Source organism: Lithobates pipiens, unplaced genomic scaffold (genome assembly GCF_037356315.1).
Source record: "Lithobates pipiens isolate NorthernLeopardFrog02 unplaced genomic scaffold, aLitPip1_a1.2 Scaffold_27, whole genome shotgun sequence".
Lineage (NCBI taxonomy): Eukaryota > Metazoa > Chordata > Amphibia > Anura > Ranidae > Lithobates > Lithobates pipiens.
Window position 1 is genome coordinate 229,164,528 of NW_027507788.1, and position 22,397 is coordinate 229,186,924.

The following is a 22,397-nucleotide window of genomic DNA, read 5'->3' on the forward strand; positions in this document are numbered from 1 at the left end:
AGTCCTCTCCTAAAGACTATCCCCGGAATTTCTCCCCAATTTTTGGGTGACCCCCTGAAGCCTACCTGGATTCCCTTAAAGGGACCACAAGCCGAATATAAGTGCTACATAGCACCCGTCCAGGACCCAACCTTGGCTTCCTGTACAATATATTTATATATATATATAATATATATATATATATATATATATATATATACATATACACACACACACACACACACACACACACACACACACACATCTTATATTCAATGCCTACCATTCTAAAACACATAAAAGATTTTATTTCTCTCTCAGAGTAAATTGGAACAATTAAAAAATGAGAAGTTATTAATATAAGAATTGAGGTTCAGCTCAATGTTCAAACCTCTAGGAAAAAAAATACTTTTTAAAAGAAAACTCCAGCTGGTTTCTCTTTGGGATAAATCCTGTACGCGGTTTGATCCCTTCCATGACGAGAAAACACAATCGATCCCATAAAACTGCATTCGTCTGGGGTCTTGATCATGCTCATAGGAGACGTTATGTCGTCTAAAACCCTTTATTCATATTTGCTGGGTGCTCAGCAATGCAGATCTTGAGAAGTCTTTTAGTTCACCCCACATACTATAGTCCGCATGTGCACAACAACACGTGAACAACATGTGAAACATTACATGTGATAAACTCATCTATGGAAAATGTTTGGTGGTCAGCATTAGTGACACTCGACACGCCTCTATTGCTGACTCTTCCTTTTCTGCAACATTTGTATTTCCTACATGCAGGCATGTACTGGCCATCGGGGCTTCCGGGAGTTTCCCGGTGGGCCACTCTGATGTAAGGGGCTGCTGATGGGACACTCTGATGTAAAGGGGCTGCTGATGGGACACTCTGATGTAAGGGGGCTGCTGATGGGACACTCTGATGTAAGGGGGCTGCTGATGGGACACTCTGATGTAAGGGGGCTGCTGATGGGACACTCTGATGTAAGGGGGCTGCTGATGGGACACTCTGATGTAAGGGGGCTGCTGATGGGACACTCTGATGTAAGGGGGCTGCTGATGGGACACTCTGATGTAAGGGGGCTGGTAATGGGACACTCTGATGTAAGGGGGCTGGTAATGGGACACACTGATGTAAGGGGGCTGGTAATGGGACACACTGATGTAAGGGGGCTGGTGATGGGACACTCTGATGTAAGGGGGCTGGTGATGGGACACTCTGATGTAAGGGGGCTGGTGATGGGACACTCTGATGTAAGGGGGCTGGTGATGGGACACTCTGATGTAAGGGGGCTGGTGATGGGACACTCTGATGTAAGGGGGCTGGTGATGGGACACTCTGATGTAAGGGGGCTGGTGATGGGACACTCTGATGTAAGGTGGTGCTGATGGGACACTCTGATGTAAGGGGGCTGGTGATGGGACACTCTGATGTAAGGGGGCTGGTGATGGGACACTCTGATGTAAGGGGGCTGGTGATGGGACACTCTGATGTAAGGGGGCTGGTGATGGGACACTCTGATGTAAGGGGGCTGGTGATGGGACACTCTGATGTAAGGGGGCTGGTGATGGGACAGTCTGATGTAAGGGGGCTGGTGATGGGACACTCTGATGTAAGGTGGTGCTGATGGGACACTCTGATGTAAGGTGGTGCTGATGGGACACTCTGATGTAAGGTGGTGCTGATGGGACACTCTGATGTAAGGTGGTGCTGATGGGACACTCTGATGTAAGGTGGTGCTGATGGGACACTCTGATGTAAGGTGGTGCTGATGGGACACTCTGATGTAAGGTGGTGCTGATGGGACACTCTGATGTAAGGGGGCTGGTGATGGGACAGTCTGATGTAAGGGGGCTGGTGATGGGACACTCTGATGTAAGGGGGCTGGTGATGGGACAGTCTGATGTAAGGGGGCTGGTGATGGGACACTCTGATGTAAGGTGGTGCTGATGGGACACTCTGATGTAAGGTGGTGCTGATGGGACACTCTGATGTAAGGTGGTGCTGATGGGACACTCTGATGTAAGGTGGTGCTGATGGGACACTCTGATGTAAGGTGGTGCTGATGGGACACTCTGATGTAAGGTGGTGCTGATGGGACACTCTGATGTAAGGTGGTGCTGATGGGACACTCTGATGTAAGGTGGTGCTGATGGGACACTCTGATGTAAGGTGGTGCTGATGGGACACTCTGATGTAAGGTGGTGCTGATGGGACACTCTGATGTAAGGTGGTGCTGATGGGACACTCTGATGTAAGGGGGCTGGTGATGGGACACTCTGATGTAAGGGGGATGGTGATGGGACACTCTGATGTAAGGGGGATGGTGATGGGACACTCTGATGTAAGGGGGCTGGTGATGGGACACTCTGATGTAAGGGGGCTGGTGATGGGATACTCTGATGTAAGGGGGCTGGTGAAGGGATACTCTGATGTAAGGAGGCTGGTGATGGGACACTCTGATGTAAGGGGGCTGGTGATGGGACACTCTGATGTAAGGGGGTGCTGATGGGACACTGATGTAAGGTGGTGCTGATGGGACACTCTGATGTAAGGTGGTGCTGATGGGACACTGATGTAAGGTGGTGCTGATGGGACACTCTGATGTAAGGGGGCTGGTGATGGGACACTCTGATGTAAGGGGGCTGGTGATGGGACACTCTGATGTAAGGGGGCTGGTGATGGGACACTCTGATGTAAGGGGGCTGGTGATGGGACACTCTGATGTAAGGGGGCTGGTGATGGGACACTCTGATGTAAGGGGGCTGGTGATGGGACACTCTGATGTAAGGGGACTGGTGATGGGACACTCTGATGTAAGGGGACTGGTGATGGGACACTCTGATGTAAGGGGACTGGTGATGGGACACTCTGATGTAAGGGGACTGGTGATGGGACACTCTGATGTAAGGGGACTGGTGATGGGACACTCTGATGTAAGGGGACTGGTGATGGGACACTCTGATGTAAGGGGGCTGGTGATGGGACACTCTGATGTAAGGGGGCTGGTGATGGGACACTCTGATGTAAGGGGGTGGTGATGGGACACTCTGATGTAAGGGGGCTGGTGATGGGACACTCTGATGTAAGGGGGCTGGTGATGGGACACTCTGATGTAAGGGGATGGTGATGGGACACTCTGATGTAAGGTGGTGCTGATGGGACACTCTGATGTAAGGTGGTGCTGATGGGACACTCTGATGTAAGGTGGTGCTGATGGGACACTCTGATGTAAGGTGGTGCTGATGGGACACTCTGATGTAAGGTGGTGCTGATGGGACACTGATGTAAGGTGGTGCTGATGGGACACTCTGATGTAAGGTGGTGCTGATGGGACACTGATGTAAGGTGGTGCTGATGGGACACACTGATGTAAGGTGGTGCTGATGGGACACTGATGTAAGGTGGTGCTGATGGGACACTCTGATGTAAGGGGGTGGTGATGGGACACTCTGATGTAAGGGGGCTGGTGATGGGACACTCTGATGTAAGGGGGTGGTGATGGGACACTCTGATGTAAGGGGGCTGGTGATGGGACACTCTGATGTAAGGGGACTGGTGATGGGACACTCTGATGTAAGGGGACTGGTGATGGGACACTCTGATGTAAGGGGACTGGTGATGGGACACTCTGATGTAAGGGGACTGGTGATGGGACACTCTGATGTAAGGGGGCTGGTGATGGGACACTCTGATGTAAGGGGGCTGGTGATGGGACACTCTGATGTAAGGGGGTGGTGATGGGACACTCTGATGTAAGGGGGCTGGTGATGGGACACTCTGATGTAAGGGGGCTGGTGATGGGACACTCTGATGTAAGGGGGCTGGTGATGGGACACTCTGATGTAAGGGGGCTGGTGATGGGACACTCTGATGTAAGGGGGCTGGTGATGGGACACTGATGTAAGGGGGCTGGTGATGGGACACTCTGATGTAAGGGGGCTGGTGATGGGACACTCTGATGTAAGGGGGCTGGTGATGGGACACTCTGATGTAAGGGGGCTGGTGATGGGACACTCTGATGTAAGGGGGCTGGTGATGGGACACTCTGATGTAAGGTGGTGCTGATGGGACACTCTGATGTAAGGTGGTGCTGATGGGACACTCTGATGTAAGGTGGTGCTGATGGGACACTCTGATGTAAGGTGGTGCTGATGGGACACTCTGATGTAAGGGGGATGGTGATGGGACACTCTGATGTAAGGGGGCTGGTGATGGGACACTCTGATGTAAGGGGGCTGGTGATGGGACACTCTGATGTAAGGTGGTGCTGATGGGACACTCTGATGTAAGGGGGCTGGTGATGGGACACTCTGATGTAAGGGGGCTGGTGATGGGACACTCTGATGTAAGGGGGCTGGTGATGGGACACTCTGATGTAAGGGGATGGTGATGGGACACTCTGATGTAAGGTGGTGCTGATGGGACACTCTGATGTAAGGTGGTGCTGATGGGACACTCTGATGTAAGGTGGTGCTGATGGGACACTCTGATGTAAGGTGGTGCTGATGGGACACTCTGATGTAAGGGGGCTGGTGATGGGACACTCTGATGTAAGGGGGCTGGTGATGGGATACTCTGATGTAAGGGGGCTGGTGATGGGATACTCTGATGTAAGGAGGCTGGTGATGGGACACTCTGATGTAAGGAGGTGCTGATGGGACACTGATGTAAGGTGGTGCTGATGGGACACTCTGATGTAAGGGGGTGGTGATGGGACACTCTGATGTAAGGGGGTGCTGATGGGACACTGATGTAAGGTGGTGCTGATGGGACACTCTGATGTAAGGGGGCTGGTGATGGGACACTCTGATGTAAGGGGACTGGTGATGGGACACTCTGATGTAAGGGGGCTGGTGATGGGACACTCTGATGTAAGGGGGCTGGTGATGGGACACTCTGATGTAAGGGGGTGCTGATGGGACACTCTGATGTAAGGGGGTGCTGATGGGACACTCTGATGTAAGGGGACTGGTGATGGGACACTCTGATGTAAGGGGACTGGTGATGGGACACTCTGATGTAAGGGGACTGGTGATGGGACACTCTGATGTAAGGGGGCTGGTGATGGGACACTCTGATGTAAGGGGGTGGTGATGGGACACTCTGATGTAAGGGGGTGCTGATGGGACACTCTGATGTAAGGGGACTGGTGATGGGACACTCTGATGTAAGGGGACTGGTGATGGGACACTCTGATGTAAGGGGGCTGGTGATGGGACACTCTGATGTAAGGGGCTGGTGATGGGACACTCTGATGTAAGGGGGTGCTGATGGGACACTCTGATGTAAGGGGATGGTGATGGGACACTCTGATGTAAGGGGGCTGGTCTGGATGAAGTCCAGGGCCAAATTTCTGTCCCAGTCCAGCCCTGCCTACATGAAAAAAATCCCTTTAAATCAATTTTTAATGTTTGTTGGCCAGGTGGGTCCAGAATTTTCCTCACCACCTGGTCACCAAAATTAGGGGGTCGTCTATCTATAAACTTGGGGTCGGTTGGGTAGAACACCCCCCAAGTGTCTATCCATACGTAAAATGTACCAGTATTTAAAATAATTTCAACTTCTCTATATTGGTAATGAACGTTAGATATGAAACCCCATTGATGTTGATAAGTTGATGTTTCTCCATCCATGGCTGGTAGACAGGAAGTTTCTGAAATGATCTGCAAACTACAGCCATGGATGTAGAAACCATAGAACATAGAGAACATCCAGAAGTACAGCCCAACCAGCCATCTAAATCACCGGCATTTATAGGTTAGGCGGTTATCGCTTATAATGACAAGCCAATCATCTCTCCTCTACTGATTTCCACCTTTTTGGTTGTTTTGCTGACGGTAATATAAGGTGATGTGTGTAGATGGTGGGATGGGCGTGTCTGGTATAGAGCGATCCCCGGTGGCCCCGCCCCTCCCCGCCGCCCTGGTCTGTGTCCCGATATGCTTTATTACACATATGACCATTAGAATCTGTGGTCCAACACATTTGGGTAACATTTAATGAAGATGTAAACGACTAACTCATTAGACGGCCCTATACTCCGTAGGAGGAGGGGATTTCGGCCCCAGAACTCCCGCAGGATTATAAAAGCCGCGTTCTCCCCCCGGAGTGTTCACAAGAAGAGAACGGCACACTGTGGATCCTGGAAGGGGAATTTGTCTATGAGGTGAGAGTTCTGTGAGCACTAGACATGTGCAATTCGTTTCGCACAAAACGAAAATTCGTACGAATCCGAAATACACATTTTTATGCATACGAATTCCGTACAAAATTTAGTTTTACGAATTTCGGATCCAAATTCTTAACGAAAATTTGTAATCGTTACGACAAGGTAACGAACCTAAAAGTTAAAACCCCAGGAATTCAGCACAGGGATGGTGAGAACTCCTCATAATGGGCACAGCGGGTGCACAGACCCAGGAACTCAGCACAGGGGTGGTGAGAACCCCTCATAATGGGCACAGCGGGTGTACAGACCCAGGAACTCAGCACAGGGATGCTGGGAACCCCTCATAATGGGCACAGCGGGTGTACAGACCCAGGAACTCAGCACAGGGATGGTGAGAACCCCTCATAATGGGCACAGCGGGTGTACAGACCCGGGAACTCAGCACAGGGATGGTGGGAACCCCTCATAATGGGCACAGCGGGTGTACAGACCCGGGAACTCAGCACAGGGATGGTGAGAACTCCTCATAATGGGCACAGCGGGTGTACAGACTCGGGAACTCAGCACAGGGATGGTGGAACCCCTCATAATGGGCACAGCGGGTGTACAGACCCGGGAACTCAGCACAGGGATGGTGAGAACTCCTCATAATGGGCACAGCGGGTGTACAGACCCGGGAATTCAGCACAGGGATGGTGAGAACTCCTCATAATGGGCACAGCGGGTGTACAGACCCGGGAACTCAGCACAGGGATGGTGGGAACCCCTCATAATGGGCACAGCGGGTGTACAGATCCGGGAACTCAGCACAGGGATGGTGGGAACCCCTCATAATGGGCACAGCGGGTGTACAGACCCGGGAACTCAGCACAGGGATGGTGGGAACCCCTCATAATGGGCACAGTGGGCATACAGTCCCGGGAACTCAGCACAGGGATGGTGGGAACCCCTCATAATGGGCACAGCGGGTGTACAGACCCGGGAACTCGGCACAGGGATGGTGGGAACCCCTCATAATGGGCACAGCGGGTGTACAGACCCGGGAACTCGGCACAGGGATGGTGGGAACCCCCCATAATGGGCACAGCGGGTGTAAAGACCCGGGAACTCGGCACAGGGATGGTGGGAACCCCTCATAATGGGCACAGCGGGTGTACAGACCTGGGAACTCAGCACAGGGATGGTGAGAACCCCTCATAATGGGCACAGCGGGTGTACAGACCCGGGAACTCGGCACAGGGATGGTGGGAACCCCTCATAATGGGCACAGCGGGTGTACAGACCCGGGAACTCAGCACAGGGATGGTGGGAACCCTAAGGCGATTTCTATGCTTACGAATTTCATACGAAATTTCGTTAACGAATTTTGGATCCAAATCAACAGAAACATGATTGGTGTTTCGTTCACCAATCAGAGGAACTCAGCACATACATATGCAGTCAGTTATATATTATATATATATATATATATATATATATATATATATATATATATATATATATATATAATATAAAATATAGTTTATGTATATTTTTAATATGCAGCACTGACCCCCGAAAGATCTGCTGGTTTTTGTTGGGCTTACTCTTACCTCACCAGTTTCATATTATATATATATATATCCACTGTATCCAGTTTAGCTAGATCTGACTGCAGGTGTACGCTTTCTAATATACTTCAGGCAGGCAGGTGATTCAGTTAGCTCCAGTGTAATTATATATATATATAATTTTATTTAATAGAAAAACACACACTAATCAGAAAATTCCAAGACAAAGTATACTGCCAGTGTATCCCACAGATATATTAAAAAGGACAACGTTGTGGTGTAAAATAGGGGGGCGCAGGGCACATACACGCCATGCTCACAAACACACACTCTCCTATGCACCTAGTTTAGTGAATACTACAAGTCAATAAGAATCGGGGAACGTGTGGCAACTAGTAGGAGTTTTGTGGCAATCCAGTGAGGTCATGAACAAACAGGCAGTCCAATAATCTCAAAATCGGTAATAAAGCACATTTCACAGGAACTCTGGGATAAATAATCCGGTATAGAGATCCATTGTGCAAATTGCATGCTTAGATAAGCACTCCGAACGGCTTGAGTATTAAAAGTCCTGCTGTGTACACTCCGCTGGCTTCCGCCACTCAGTCCTCGCTCGTGCAGTCAGCCGACACTCCCCCAGGCAACGCACTGACGTCACGCTCACTGACGCGTTTCGCTAGCCAATAGGACGCTAGCTTGCTGGGACCGGTGTTCTGACATATAGCGTCCGGCCATCTAGAAGTGTCCACCCCGTACTGCGCAGGTGCAGCACTATCAGAAAAAGTACTTACCGAGGCCGAGATGCCGAGAGCGGTTCACCCTTGCGACTAAGCGTAGTTCGCCCCCTGGAGGTGATACAGGGAGCAAATGGCATAAAGAGGCACAGGCAACCCAGGTGGCAGGGGAAGCCTTGCGTGAAGGTCTGGTAGAGATGGACACCTTGTGTAGCAACCTGGTTGGTAGCTGCAGAGGGCGGAACACCCAGCTGGGGGTCAAACACTGATAGTTCCCAAATACAGGCACAGGCTCAGGTAAGGTGTCATAGGGAGACACAAGCAAGTCACAGGCCGTGGGTCAGGGCAGGAGACAAGAGGCAAGTCCGGGTCACAGGCAGAGGGTCAAACACTGGAGAGAAGCGGAGTCCGTATAACAAAGCCGAGGGTCAAATCCAGGAGAGAAGCAGCAGCGTCAAAGAACAATCTGAGTCACAACAGGTAGACAGATGCACAAACAGGTTCTCAGGTAACAGGAGCTGAGGACAAACCAGAAATTGGTGTGTGCACCAGAGCAGCTTTTATAGGCCACCAGGGGGGACGCTAAACGTGCACCAATGCGCACAGGCGCCGGACCGCGAATGCGCATGTGCCGGACCACCGTTCCGCCGCGCATGCGCGCAGGGACACGGCTGAGGCGCGTGGATGGCCTGAACCCCTGACAAGCATGGAGCAGAAGGGGATTCGGAAAGTCTCCGAAGATGAACGGCGCCTGCACCATGAGTCGAGGTGGACATAGGGCTGCACATATTAGAGGGCCCCTCGCTGGCTCGCTTCGCTCGCCACGCTTCGGGCACGGCCTCGCTTCGCTCGGCTCTTTTTGCTCTAACTCTATGTCCACTTGGATGGTGGGGCTAGAACCTGGACTCACGGCGCAGGCTCGGAATGTGGGTGTCCTGTGTGCTGCGCATGCTCAGTACACAGCGGACACTATCCGATGGGGGACATTATGTGATAGGATACCGGCTGTTTAAAGCGGTAGTAAACCCGCACATTTTTATATTTTTTTTTTAAACCTGCAAAGCAAAAGGCATAATGAGCTAGTATGCACCACATACTAGCTCATTATGAAATACTTACCTTAGAACGAGGCCCCGACATCTGGCCCGATCCACGCCGAGGGAGCTGACATGCTCCCTCTGCGTTTCTTCCGGGTATCGCGGCTCCGGCGCTGTGAGTGGCCGGAGCCGCGATATCGTCACTCCCGCGCATGCGCGCGGGAGATTTCAGTCCGGCCGCTCGGCTGCTGCCGGATTTTGACGGCGAGAAACCCCTTGTGCGCATGCGCCGCTGCAGTCAGCGGCGCATACCGAGGGGAATATCTCCTAAACCGTACAGGTTTAGGAGATATTTTTTTTACCTACAGGTAAGCCTTATTATAGGCCTTATTATAGGCTTTCCTGTAGGTAAAAGTTAAAAAATGTGGGTATACAACCACTTTAAATAGTGATAATAATACCAGCACAAGGTGCAATATCAAAGTTTGGCCACAAGATGTCCACCATCCTTCCTCCCATACATACATAACATTCAGCAAGGAACCCAATTGAGTGCACAGGCATTTCTGAACCGATTAAACCGAAAAAGGGGGAAATAAATAATTTGTTGATTATATGAAAGAGAGCGACTAGACTTGGGCAGAAACATATAGAAACACTAGTCAGGAAAAGAGAGAATAAAAAGACATCAGAAAAATAAAACAAAGAAATAGAGAAAAGCAGTGAGTATTTCTTTGTGATTTTCATTTTTTCAAAAAAGGCTGCACTCCGTATTCAAGCCAAACGGTGGCATCGAGTTTAGATAATACTTTCACATCTTTTCCTTTTGTAACAGGATGATATCAAAATCACCTCTTCTCAGGGCTGGATTAACATGGGGGCTATTGGAGCTGCAGCTCCAGGCCCCTACTTTAATATAGGCCCAGCCACCCAAAAAAGGACAGACTGCCCATGGCAAGCAATGGGCCAATGGGAAGAGATCTCCCCTGACGGGCCCTGCATTCCACATGCACCGCCTGAGGCAGGGCGGTGGGATTGATAATGGGCACTGCATGAGCTAACAGATGCCCGGGGCACGCCAATGCAGGGCTCTTACAGAAGTCTGGGGCTTCCATAGTGTTAGGCCTGCGCAGCTGTACGCCGATGCACGGCTCCTACAGAAACATGGCAAACCAAATGCCAGGCTTCCCTAGTGTTATGGCTGTGTGCCCGTGCCCTTTTAAGTTTGGGCGCATGCCAGCACAGGCTCTTGGAAAGCAGAAGGGTGCCCAGTAACAGGTCCACCAAAATCCTCAGCACCAAGCACATGATGCTCTTAATGCCTCTTCTGGGGGTAAATTAAGTACATAGATACCTTTTATTGTTAACCCCTTAGGATCACTATTATGAAATTGTGCCAAATGCACTGAGATGGGGCGATCATCATCCTTCCTCCTTATGCCACTGATGTGCTCGCTAATCCTGATGCGAAGCTCACGTTTCATTTTACCTACGTATAAGTTATTACATGGGCAGGTGAGTAGATTGACCTGTTGGTATACCATCAAAGATTTTGGATGGTGGCCGTGGGGCACACGTGTCCTTTTTTTCTGCAGTCGGCCGTGTTATTGAGCCACAACCTGCAGAAGAGTTGGTGGAATGGGTAACAAAGCCGTCCTCATCCTCCTCATCCTCTGTCACCCAGGCTCAGAGCTGTTTGTCTGCCAATGCAGCTGCCAAAGCGGCCTATTCCATTGGCTCCATGTCAACCATCACTGCTTACCTTGCCCCAACCATCATGCACGGAGGAGTCCCCCGAACTATTCGACCACAGTGTTGGGTACATGCTGCAGGAGGATGCGCAGCGATTTGAAGGTTCTGATGATGGTACCCAGGTTGAGGAAGGGAGTATGAATGAATGAAATATTTGTATAGCGCACAACGCGAACTGAGTCGCCGCAAGGGAATAACGTGAGCCCAGAGAGAGGGGGTGCCCAAGAAGGTCAAGAAACTGGCAGCCATGTTCCCCCAGCTGCAGCATACTGCCAAGTTTGCTCCAGTGACGAGGAGGGAGGGGATGATGAGGTCATTGACTCTACTTGGGTGCCTGATAGAAGAAAGGAGGAGGAGGAGGCACATCTCCAACAAGGTAGGATGCCCTCTAGGGGGCAGCTTAAGGGCAGCACACCGACTGCATCACACCGCAGAGGTGCAGGGCGCTGCTGACTCCCCACATATTTTGAAAAGTTCTTTAGTGTGGGCCTTTTTTTGGACACGTGTGCAGCAGATTGTACCGTTGCTGTTTGCAACATATGTCTGAAGCGTATCTCGCGTGGCCAAAACAGCAGCCGCTTGGGCACCACATGCTTGACCAGACATATGACGACCTCCCATGCAGTCCGTTGGCAACAGTACTTAAAAGACCCACATCAAAGAACAAGGGGGACCTCTCCTTGCCCCTCATCAGCTGGGATCTCCAACCCCACTATACCTCCAGTCCTCTCAGAAACCTGCATTGAGAGGAATGTAGGTATAGAAATAGGTGTCCCAAGTACTTGCGGCCAATCTGCTAGCGGTACACCAACATTGGATTGAGAAGGAGGCTTGGTTAACTGTACAGGAAGTGCTCACTGTAAGGGCGGAAATACACTCGACTGTGGACTCAGAAAACAATACTTAAGATGGCGCTGCCTAACCCCTGGAAACACGTTTTTTAAAGTTTCTTTAAACAGTAAGTAATGTGCGATTTGGGCTGATTACAGCGGCTATAGTTTGATATTTACTTATTATAATGTACTAAATGAAAAGAAGCTTCAGAGTGGGAGAGTTTACTTCCTCTTTAAGAACGAACCTACAGTCCCTGTCTTGTTTGGACCGCCTGTATATAGGGCCTTGGGGCCCCACGCCTTTTTTTTTTAATTTGGGTGCGGGACTCCCCTTAATATCCATACAAGACCCAAAGGACCTAGTAATGGGGGGGGTGGGCAACATTACATTACAGCCGCAAGCAGTTTTAAATGACTTTTTTTCCCTTTAAGCATTATTAAAATCACTGCTCCTGAAAAAAACTTCAGTTTTTAAAACTTTTTTTTGCATTGATACATGTCCCCTGGGGCAGGACCCGGGTCCTCAAACACTCCCCTGGGGCAGGACCCGGGTCCCCAAACACTTTTTAGGACAGTAACTTGCATATTAGCCTTTAAAATTTGCACTTGATTTTTCATGTTCGAGAACCATAGACTTTAACGGGGTTCGCGTTTTCGCACAAATTTTTGGTCTGTTTGCATTGTTCTGCCACAAACCGAACCGGGGGATGTTCAGCTCATCCCTAATAGGCGGCACGGATGGGCACTGATAGGTGGCACTGACATACACTAATGATACTGATGGGCATCACTGATTGGCAGACATTGATTGGCATCCATTGTGGGCACTGATTGGCATCCCTGGTGGCCATGGGTGGCATACCTGGTGGTGACTAGTGGTGGGAATCCCTGATGGTCCTGGTGGAGTCCATAGAGGTCCAGTGTGGGCATCCTGGGGGGGCTGCGGTGATAACCAATTGGCACAGCCCCCCCCCCCCCCTTGGAAGAACAGCCGATCGGATCTCCTCTACTCATGTCTGACAGACGCGAGTGAGGAAAAGCCGATCAACGGCTCTTCTTCCTGTTAACACTGTGATCAGCTGTGATTGGACACAGCTGATCACGTGGTAAAGAGTCTCCGTCAGACTCCTTGCCTAGATCGGAGTTGTGGTGTGTCAGACTGACAACACTCGCCGTTGTTATTCTGACAATGTCATAAGACGTCCGGTCAGGATAACACAACCACTTTGCCGACGTCATTTTGCTGTATGGCGGGCGGCACTATTTACTTTTATATTTCAGGCAGACGGTAAATACAGAATTCTATTTGATCTAGTCAAAGTGGCATCTCTAACAATTGTCGGATCTTTCCTGTTGGCACGGTGGTGGGACTTCAAATTGTTGGCGTGTTAAACTTTCTGACCATCAGTTATATATAAAGAGACCCGGTTTATGTTTTTAAAAGTCCTACATTTTTTTTTTGTCGTTTTGGATCACGTGGGTAAGGATTAGGTCCTTGGTCAAGTTGTGTCCGCATTGGGGAGATTCAAGCACTCTGTGTGCATGCTCAGTAGCCTACAGGAAACCACGCCTACCATACAAGGACCAGTTGGTTGTGTTCCTGTTTCCCCCTGAGAAGTACGGAGCCATCTCTGTTCAGGCATCATCCAGGCTCAGCCTTTGGGATTCCGGCTCAGCGATGACACAATCATGTAAGTCCTGGACTGGCGCCTGTGCGGCGATAGCGGACCTCTCCCTATAGATCATCCATGGACTCGCTGTAGGTATCTAGCACAGATACAATCATATCTTCTTCCATCAGATTTGGCCTTTCCCAACCAATCTCAGATGACTTCCTCTGTCATCACATTCACAGAACTCGCCCTTCCCTGCCCGCTCCTGTCCCCGGGTCCCAGGCCGACTGCAATAAATCTGTCAGGAATCCTAATTTTCCTTCTGTGGTGCAACAATGATAGCGATTCCCAGTCACTCATCCCCCAGATTATGTGCAATGAGAGACGTGGCTTTCAGCACCGGAGCCCAGGAGAGGCCGGATGTGCGCTACCAGAACAGAGAACATCACAGCTTCTCCCATCTCTATACAAATGTTACCACACACTGTGCTGTCATATCCGATACTGGGCCTCCATTACCGGACCTTCATCACTGGACCTCCGATAGTGGACCTTCCTCACTGGACCTCCATTACCGGACCTCCCTCACTGGACCTCCGATAGTGGACCTTCCTCACTGGACCTCCATTACCGAACCCTCATTACCGGACCTCCGATAGTGGATCTTCCTCACTGGACCTCCATTACCAGACCTCCATTACCGAACCCTCATTACCGAACCCTCATTACTGGACCTCCATTATCGGACCCTCATTACTGGACCTCCAATACTAGACCTTCATTTGTGGACCTTCATTACCGGATGTTTATTACTGGGACTCCATTTCCGGACCTTCATTACTGGGCCTCCATTACTGGGCTTCTATTACTGGGCATCCATTACTGGCCTTTATTACTAGGTCACCGTGGGCTTCCATTACCAGGCCTTCATTACTGGGCCTCCATTACTTGGTCCCCATGGGCATCCATTTCCAGGCCTTCATTACTGGGCATTCATTACCAGGCCTTCATTGCTGGGCATCCATTACTGGGTCCCCATGGGCAGCCATTACCGGGCCTTCATTACTGGGCATCCATTACCGGGCCTTCATTACTGGGCATCCATTACCGGGCCTTCATTACTGGGCATCCATTACCGGGCCTTCATTACTGGGCATCCATTACCGGGCCTTCATTACTGGGCATCCATTACCGGGCCTTCATTACTGGGCCTTCATTACTGGGCATCCATTACCGGGCATCCATTACCGGGCATCCATTACCGGGCCTTAATTACTGGGCATCCATTACCGGGCCTTCATTACTGGCCATAAAGACATGACTGTGCCCCCCCCTCCATGTACAAAGCCAGCTCCATAAAGACATGACTGTGCCCCCCCTGTTTACAAACAGTGTGGCCCATTGGCCTCTATTACTAGGCCTTCATTACTGGCCATCCATTACCGGGCCTTCGTTACTGGGCATCCATTACCGGGCCTTCATTACTTGGCTTCCATTACCGGGCCTTCATTACTGGGCATCCATTACCGGGCCTTCATTACTGGGCATCCATTACCGGGCCTTCATTACTGGGCATCCATTACCGGGCCTTCATTACTGGGCATCTATTACCGGGCCTTCATTACTGGGCATCCATTACCGGGCCTTCATTACTGGCCATAAAGACATGACTGTTTCCCCCCCCTCCATGTACAAAGCCAGCTCCATAAAGACATGACTGTTCCCCCCCCCCTCCATGTACAAAGCCAGCTCCATAAAGACATGACTGTGCCCCCCCCGTGTACAAACAGTGTGGCCCATTGGCCTCTATTACTAGGCCTTCATTACTGGGCATCCATTACCGGGCCTTCATTACTGGGCATCCATTACCGGGCCTTCATTACTGGGCATCCATTACCGGGCCTTCATTACTGGGCATCCATTACCGGGCCTTCATTACTGGGCATCCATTACCGGGCCTTCATTACCGGGCATCCATTACCGGGCCTTCATTACCGGGCATCCATTACCGGGCATCCATTACCGGGCATCCATTACCGGCCCTTCATTACCGGGCAGCCATTACCGGCCCTTCATTACCGGGCAGCCATTACCGGCCCTTCATTACCGGGCAGCCATTACCGGCCCTTCATTACCGGGCAGCCATTACCGGCCCTTCATTACCGGGCAGCCATTACCGGCCCTTCATTACCGGGCAGCCATTACCGGCCCTTCATTACCGGGCAGCCATTACCGGCCCTTCGTTACCGGGCAGCCATTACCGGCCCTTCATTACTGGGCAGCCATTACCGGCCCTTCATTACTGGGCAGCCATTACCGGCCCTTCATTACTGGGCAGCCATTACCGGCCCTTCATTACTGGGCAGCCATTACCGGCCCTTCATTACTGGGCAGCCATTACCGGCCCTTCATTACTGGGCAGCCATTACCGGCCCTTCATTACCGGGCAGCCATTACCGGCCCTTCATTACCGGGCAGCCATTACCGGCCCTTCATTACCGGGCAGCCATTACCGGCCCTTCATTACTGGGCAGCCATTACCGGCCCTTCATTACTGGGCAGCCATTACCGGCCCTTCATTACTGGGCAGCCATTACCGGCCCTTCATTACTGGGCAGCCATTACCGGCCCTTCATTACTGGGCAGCCATTACCGGCCCTTCATTACTGGGCAGCCATTACCGGCCCTTCATTACTGGGCAGCCATTACCGGCCCTTCATTACTGGGCAGCCATTACCGGCCCTTCATTACTGGGCAGCCATTACCGGCCCTTCATTACCGGGCAGCCATTACCGGCCCTTCATTACCGGGCAGCCATTACCGGCCCTTCATTACCGGGCAGCCATTACCGGCCCTTCATTACCGGGCAGCCATTACCGGCCCTTCATTACTGGGCAGCCATTACCGGCCCTTCATTACTGGGCAGCCATTACCGGCCCTTCATTACTGGGCAGCCATTACCGGCCCTTCATTACTGGGCAGCCATTACCGGCCCTTCATTACTGGGCAGCCATTACCGGCCCTTCATTACTGGGCAGCCATTACCGGCCCTTCATTACTGGGCAGCCATTACCGGCCCTTCATTACTGGGCTTCCATTACCGGGCCTTCATTACCCTCTGTGTACAAACAGTGTTCCTTCAGACTTCTAAGACTTCAGGTGAATCTGTGCTTTGCTGAGGCAGGACACAACAAAAGGTCCACTCAGGTCAGCTGCCAACAATGAAGAGAAATCTGTACTCCTGGGTATGGGGGCGACTCTCTCCCCTTCCTTTCATAATGCTAAAATGGGTACTCAAGCAACCAATCACCATCCTTGTTACACGGGGCTTACCCAGGGCTTTGGACTCTACCCAACCAGAGCAACCACAAGCCACCAAGGGGTTCTCCTCCTCAGTCCTGCTGGTGAACGGCCTATGAAGGTCAGAGGAGTAGAAGCTTCGCCGGGGAAGCCAATGAAGCAGGGCCGTCTCTAACCCCTTCAGCCCCGGAAGATTTGGCTGCTCGATGACCAGGCCATTTTTTTTTGCGATACGGCACTATGTCGCTTTAACTAACAATTGTGCGGTCGTGCGACACTGTACCCAAACAACATTTTCCCCACAAATAGAGATTTTTTTTGGTGGTATTTGATCACCTCTACGGCGGTTTTTATTTTTTTTTATGCCATAAACAAAAGGAGAGCGACAATTTTGAAAAATAAACACAATATCTTTTAGTTTTTGCTATAAAAAATATCCCAAATTTAAAAAAAAAAAAAAGTTTAGGCCGATATGCATTCTTCTACATATTTTTGGTTAAAAAAAACGAAATAAATAAAAATCGCAATAAGTGTATATTGATTGGTTTGCGCAAAAGTTATCGCGTCTACTAAACAGGGGATAGATTTATGGCATTTTTATTATTATTTTCTTTTATTTTTTTTACTACTAATTGCAGCGATCTGCAATATTTTTGCGATATTGCGGCGGACAAATTGGACACTCTTTTAAAACCATTGACAATTATACAGCGATCAGAGCTATAAAAATGCACTGATTACTGTATAAATATCAATGGGAGTGAAGGAGTGAACACTAGGGGGCGATCAAAGCGTTAACTGTGTTCCCTGGGTGTGTTCTAACTGTGGGGGGGGGGGGGGGGGACTGACTATGGGAGGAGAGAGATCGGTGTTCCTACTTAGTAGGAACACACGATCGGTCTCCTCTCCCCTGAGAGAACCAGGATCTGTGCGTTTATACACACAGATCCCCGTTCTCGCTCTGTCACAAGTGATCACGGGTGCCCGACGGTCATCGCGGCCGCCGGGCACACGCTGCCTCCTACAGTGTCTTAAAGGGCCGATGTACAGTTACGCCGGCTCGCCCAGGGGAGCCATTCTGCCGCAGTAATTGATTGGACTCGGGGCAAACAGACACAAGGAGAGTAACTGAATTGGATCGCATGCATGCAAACCGATTCCAGTGCGGAAAATAAATAAATAAGTGCCTGCACCTTTCCTGCGGGGGCGGGGCGATTTGCGGTGCGATTCGAGCCATTCAAAATTAATGGGCTCAAATTTCACTTCAAAGAACCTCAATGCGATTCCTATCTGAATCACATGTGGATTCCGAGACTCAGCCAAGGCTGTATGGGAAACAAATGGAAATGATCCTCTCCGGAGAAAGAAGTGAATTGTGGGTAGAAGTCGCACTCTGCCGCTCGCCGTGCATTGCGGTAATTCACAGCAGGCGGCGACTCTCCTTTCTGTCCGGAACAGAAAAGGTAAAACAATGGGGGAGGGGAAATTCCAACCCAAGTTCCATACTTACAAACTTCGGGTAATGTTTTTTCTTTTCTGAAGATTTTTCATCTGTGGATTCCTGGGGGGGAAAAAAAAGGGTTCAATATTTTGTAGATATAATGTGATATTTTGTAGATAGAATGTGATATTTTGTAGATATAATGTGATATTTTGTAGATATAATGTAATATTTTGTAGATTGTTGTCAAGTTTCTCTCTGCAGTCTGTGATCCTATAGAGGGAGATTTCCTCTCATTTCCTGTCGGGGTGACCGGCTGCTACAAGCAATAAAAGTCAGCTTCCAGGCTTCATTGAAGAAGTTGAAGTTGGTTACTGGGCACAGCTGCACCAGATTCTGAGTGTTCCAGATTTTGGCCCGACTCACACCTATCGGGGGGGGGGGGGGGGTATATTCCCGACTCACACCTATCGGGGGGGGGGTATATTCCCGACTCACACCTATCGGGGGGGGGGGGGGTATATTCCCGACTCACACCTATCGGGGGGGGGGGGTATATTCCCGACTCACACCAGACTGTGGGGTGTTATATAGACTGTAGAGGGGGGTGTTACATGGACTGTAGAGGGGGGGGGGGTGTTACATGGACTGTGGGGGGGGGGGGTGTTACATGGACTGTAGGGGGGGGGTGTTACATGGACTGTGGGGGGGGGGGGTGTTACATGGACTGTAGGGGGGGGGGTGTTACATGGACTGTAGGGGGGGGGTGTTACATGGACTGTAGGGGGGGGGGGTGTTACATGGACTGTGGGGGGGGGTGTTACATGGACTGTGGGGGGGGGGGGGTGTTACATGGACTGTGGGGGGGGGGTGTTACATGGACTGTGGGGGGGGGGTGTTACATGGACTGTGGGGGGGGGGTGTTACATGGACTGTGGGGGGGGGGGGTGTTACATGGACTGTGGGAGGGGGTGTTACATGGACTGTGGAAGGGGGTGTTACATGGACTGGGGGGGGGTGTTACATGGACTGTGGGGGGGGGGTGTTACATGGACTGGGAGGGGGGGTGTTGTACATGGACTGTGGGAGGGGGGGTGTTACATGGACTGTGGGGGGGGGGGTGTTACATGGGACTGTGGGAGGGGGGGTGTTACATGGACTGTGGGGGGGGGGGTGTTACATGGACTGTGGGAGGGGGGGGTGTTACATGGACTGTGGGAGGGGGTGTTACATGGACTGTGGGGGGGGGGGGTGTTACATGGACTGTGGGAGGGGGGGTGTACATGGACTGTGGGAGGGGGTGTTACATGGACTGGGGGGGGGGGTGTTACATGGACTGGGGGGGGGGGGTTACATGGACTGTGGGGGGGGGGGTGTTACATGGACTGTGGGAGGGGGGTGTTACATGGACATGTGGGAGGGGGGTGTTACCATGACTGTGGGGGGGGGGGTGTTACATGGACTGTGGGAGGGGGGGGTGTTACATGGACTGTGGGAGGGGGTGTTACATGGACTGGGGGGGGGTGGTTACATGGACTGGGGGGGGGGGTGTTACATGGACTGTGGGGGGGGGGGGTGTTACATGGACTGTGGGAGGGGGGTGTTACATGGACTGTGGGAGGGGGGTGTTACATGGACTGTGGGGGGGGGTGTTACATGGACTGTGGGGGGGGGGTGTTACATGGACTGGGGGGGGGTGTTACATGGACTGTGGGGGGGTGTTACATGGACTGTGGGAGGGGGTGTTACATGGACTGTGGGGGGGGGGTGTTACATGGACTGTGGGGGGGGGGGTGTTACATGGACTGGGGGGGGGTGTTACATGGACTGTGGGGGGGGTGTTACATGGACTGTGGGGGGGGGGGGGGTGTCAGGTCACCTTGAGGCGAGGTGACAGATGCACACCGTAGGGATCAGGAGTGCACCGCAAGGTTGTGGACCCTACGGCTGACTGCTGCAGACGGGAGACAGATCCCACTGGGGATAGAGCGTGAGATTCCCTGGGGCGCGGAGTCTAAGAGCCAGCAGGTGTTCACCAACGCCTCCAGTGGTGAGGATGGACTTGGCTGCAACTGGCTCCAGGTCGCGACCCCCAGGGTCCCCCAGCTCACACCCACAGTAGGCAACAGGAGGATAGGGATGAGGGACAAAGCCAAGGTCGGGGCCACAAGCAGACAAGAATAGTCGGGGACATGCCAAAAGGTCAGGATCACAGGCAAACAGGGATAGTCAAGACACGCCAAAGTCGGTAACGGAAAACAGTAGAAGAGCACACGGCAGGAACCAGGAAGCTAATACACAAAGAATACACAATGGTTGATCAGCACAGAGGCCTGCAGTGCACAGGTTAATATAGGGCTCCCTGATAGGGCCTGGGGTGGAGTCACGCTTAGAGGAGAGGTTATAAAAACCCCCAGGTGGAAGTGGCTGGCCTCTTAGTCTGAAGACATGAGGGGAGGTAAGCAAACAGGAAGATCACTGCATAACCATGACAGGGGGGGTGTTACATGGACTGTGGGGTGCACTGATAAATGTACGGGTGTGACCCGGACCTAGTAAATCTCCCCCATAGTGAGGACAATCGTCAGATCCAGAGATGAATTTGCACATATAATGCCCCTGAGAAGTTCACTTTGCTCTGTAGTCCCGCCCCCTCCTCCTCGTAGCCTATCAGCTCGTTTCATATATTACACCCCCCCCCCCCCCATCTCCAGGCCACCCTTCCTCCGCATGTCTGGCACACGGTCAGGATTTCTATTATCAAAGTTCACAATGGAGACGAAGAAAACAGGAAAGTCGTGTGGATCGTTCTGCAGGAAAAAAGAAAACAGGAAAGTCGTGTGGATCGTTCTGCAGGAAAACAAAGATTAGCGATTAATTCCTATGTGCTGAGAATCGATCGTTATACACAGAGCTCCTCCCCCCACAACATCCCATAATAATCCAGACACACAAATGACTTCCTGTGTCATGTGAATGTCATCAATGTAACAATCAGATTATACAATGTAACTCTTCCCACAATCCCCTGAGAATCGATCGGGGGGACTCAAGAGAGCCAATCAGTTGTGATAAGAAGGTGCATGCTGATAGGAGGAGAGAGCGGAGTGAGAAAGGAGCTCATCAGTCTGCTGCTCCTTCACTGTCCAATCACAGACTGTCCCTAAAAGAGTCATTTAAAGCAGACTCCCGCCAAAACTAGAGGTCGACCGATATATCGGCCGATATTTGGCGTTTTTTAATTAATCGGCATCGGCCGATTGAGCTGATAAAAAGGCCGATTTAGAAGAGCGGGACTTGGAAATGACTTCTGTAATAGAAGTCAGTGTGAGTTGCTGAGTCTTCATAGAAACGTCTTTCCTCCTCTCTGGGCTCTGCCAGGAAAAGAACAAAATGATCCAATGTTTACACTTCAATGAATGAAATCATCTCTGTGTGTAGAAGTTCTCAGTTTAACCATTTAAAGCGGGACTCCGCCGGGACTCCGCGTTTTTTTTTTTTTTTAAAAGCCAGCAGCTACAAATACTGCAGCTGCTGACTTTTAAAATAGTGACACTTACCCGCCCAGCGCGCCCGCGATGTCGGCACCCGAAGCCGATCTCTCGATCGTCTCTCGGGTGCTGCCGCCGCCATCTTGGGTATGGGAATCAGGAAATGGAGCCTTTCGGCTTCATTTCCCGGTTCCCTAGTGCGCATGCGCAAATCGCGCTGCGCAATAAGGATGCTCCCCGCTGTCTCTGGGATCCGTGTGTTTCCAAGCAGGCAGCGGGGCACTTGCGGAAAGGGGCGGGCACTTGCGGAAAGGGGCGTAAGTTACGCCCCTTTCCGCAGAGAGCTATCCCGGAAGTGGGTGCAGATACCTGTACTGTACAGGTATCTGCACCCCCCTCCCCCCTGAAAGGTGCCAATTGTGGCACCGGAGGGGGGGGAGGGTTCCAATGAGCGGAAGGTCCACTTTAGGGTGGAGCTCCGCTTTA

General features: G+C 51.3%; 1 protein-coding gene across 1 annotated transcript in view; it reads right to left on the minus strand.

The window, feature by feature from the left end:
- The window catches only part of LOC143933032 (putative oxidoreductase YteT), a 259,999-nt gene that overhangs the window by 202,515 nt on the left and 35,087 nt on the right, over positions 1-22,397 (minus strand). Inside the window, exon 3 of the mRNA XM_077455949.1 lies at positions 18,490-18,540. Coding sequence (XP_077312075.1) covers positions 18,490-18,540 — 51 coding nt within the window. The remainder of the gene's footprint in view (positions 1-18,489; positions 18,541-22,397) is intronic.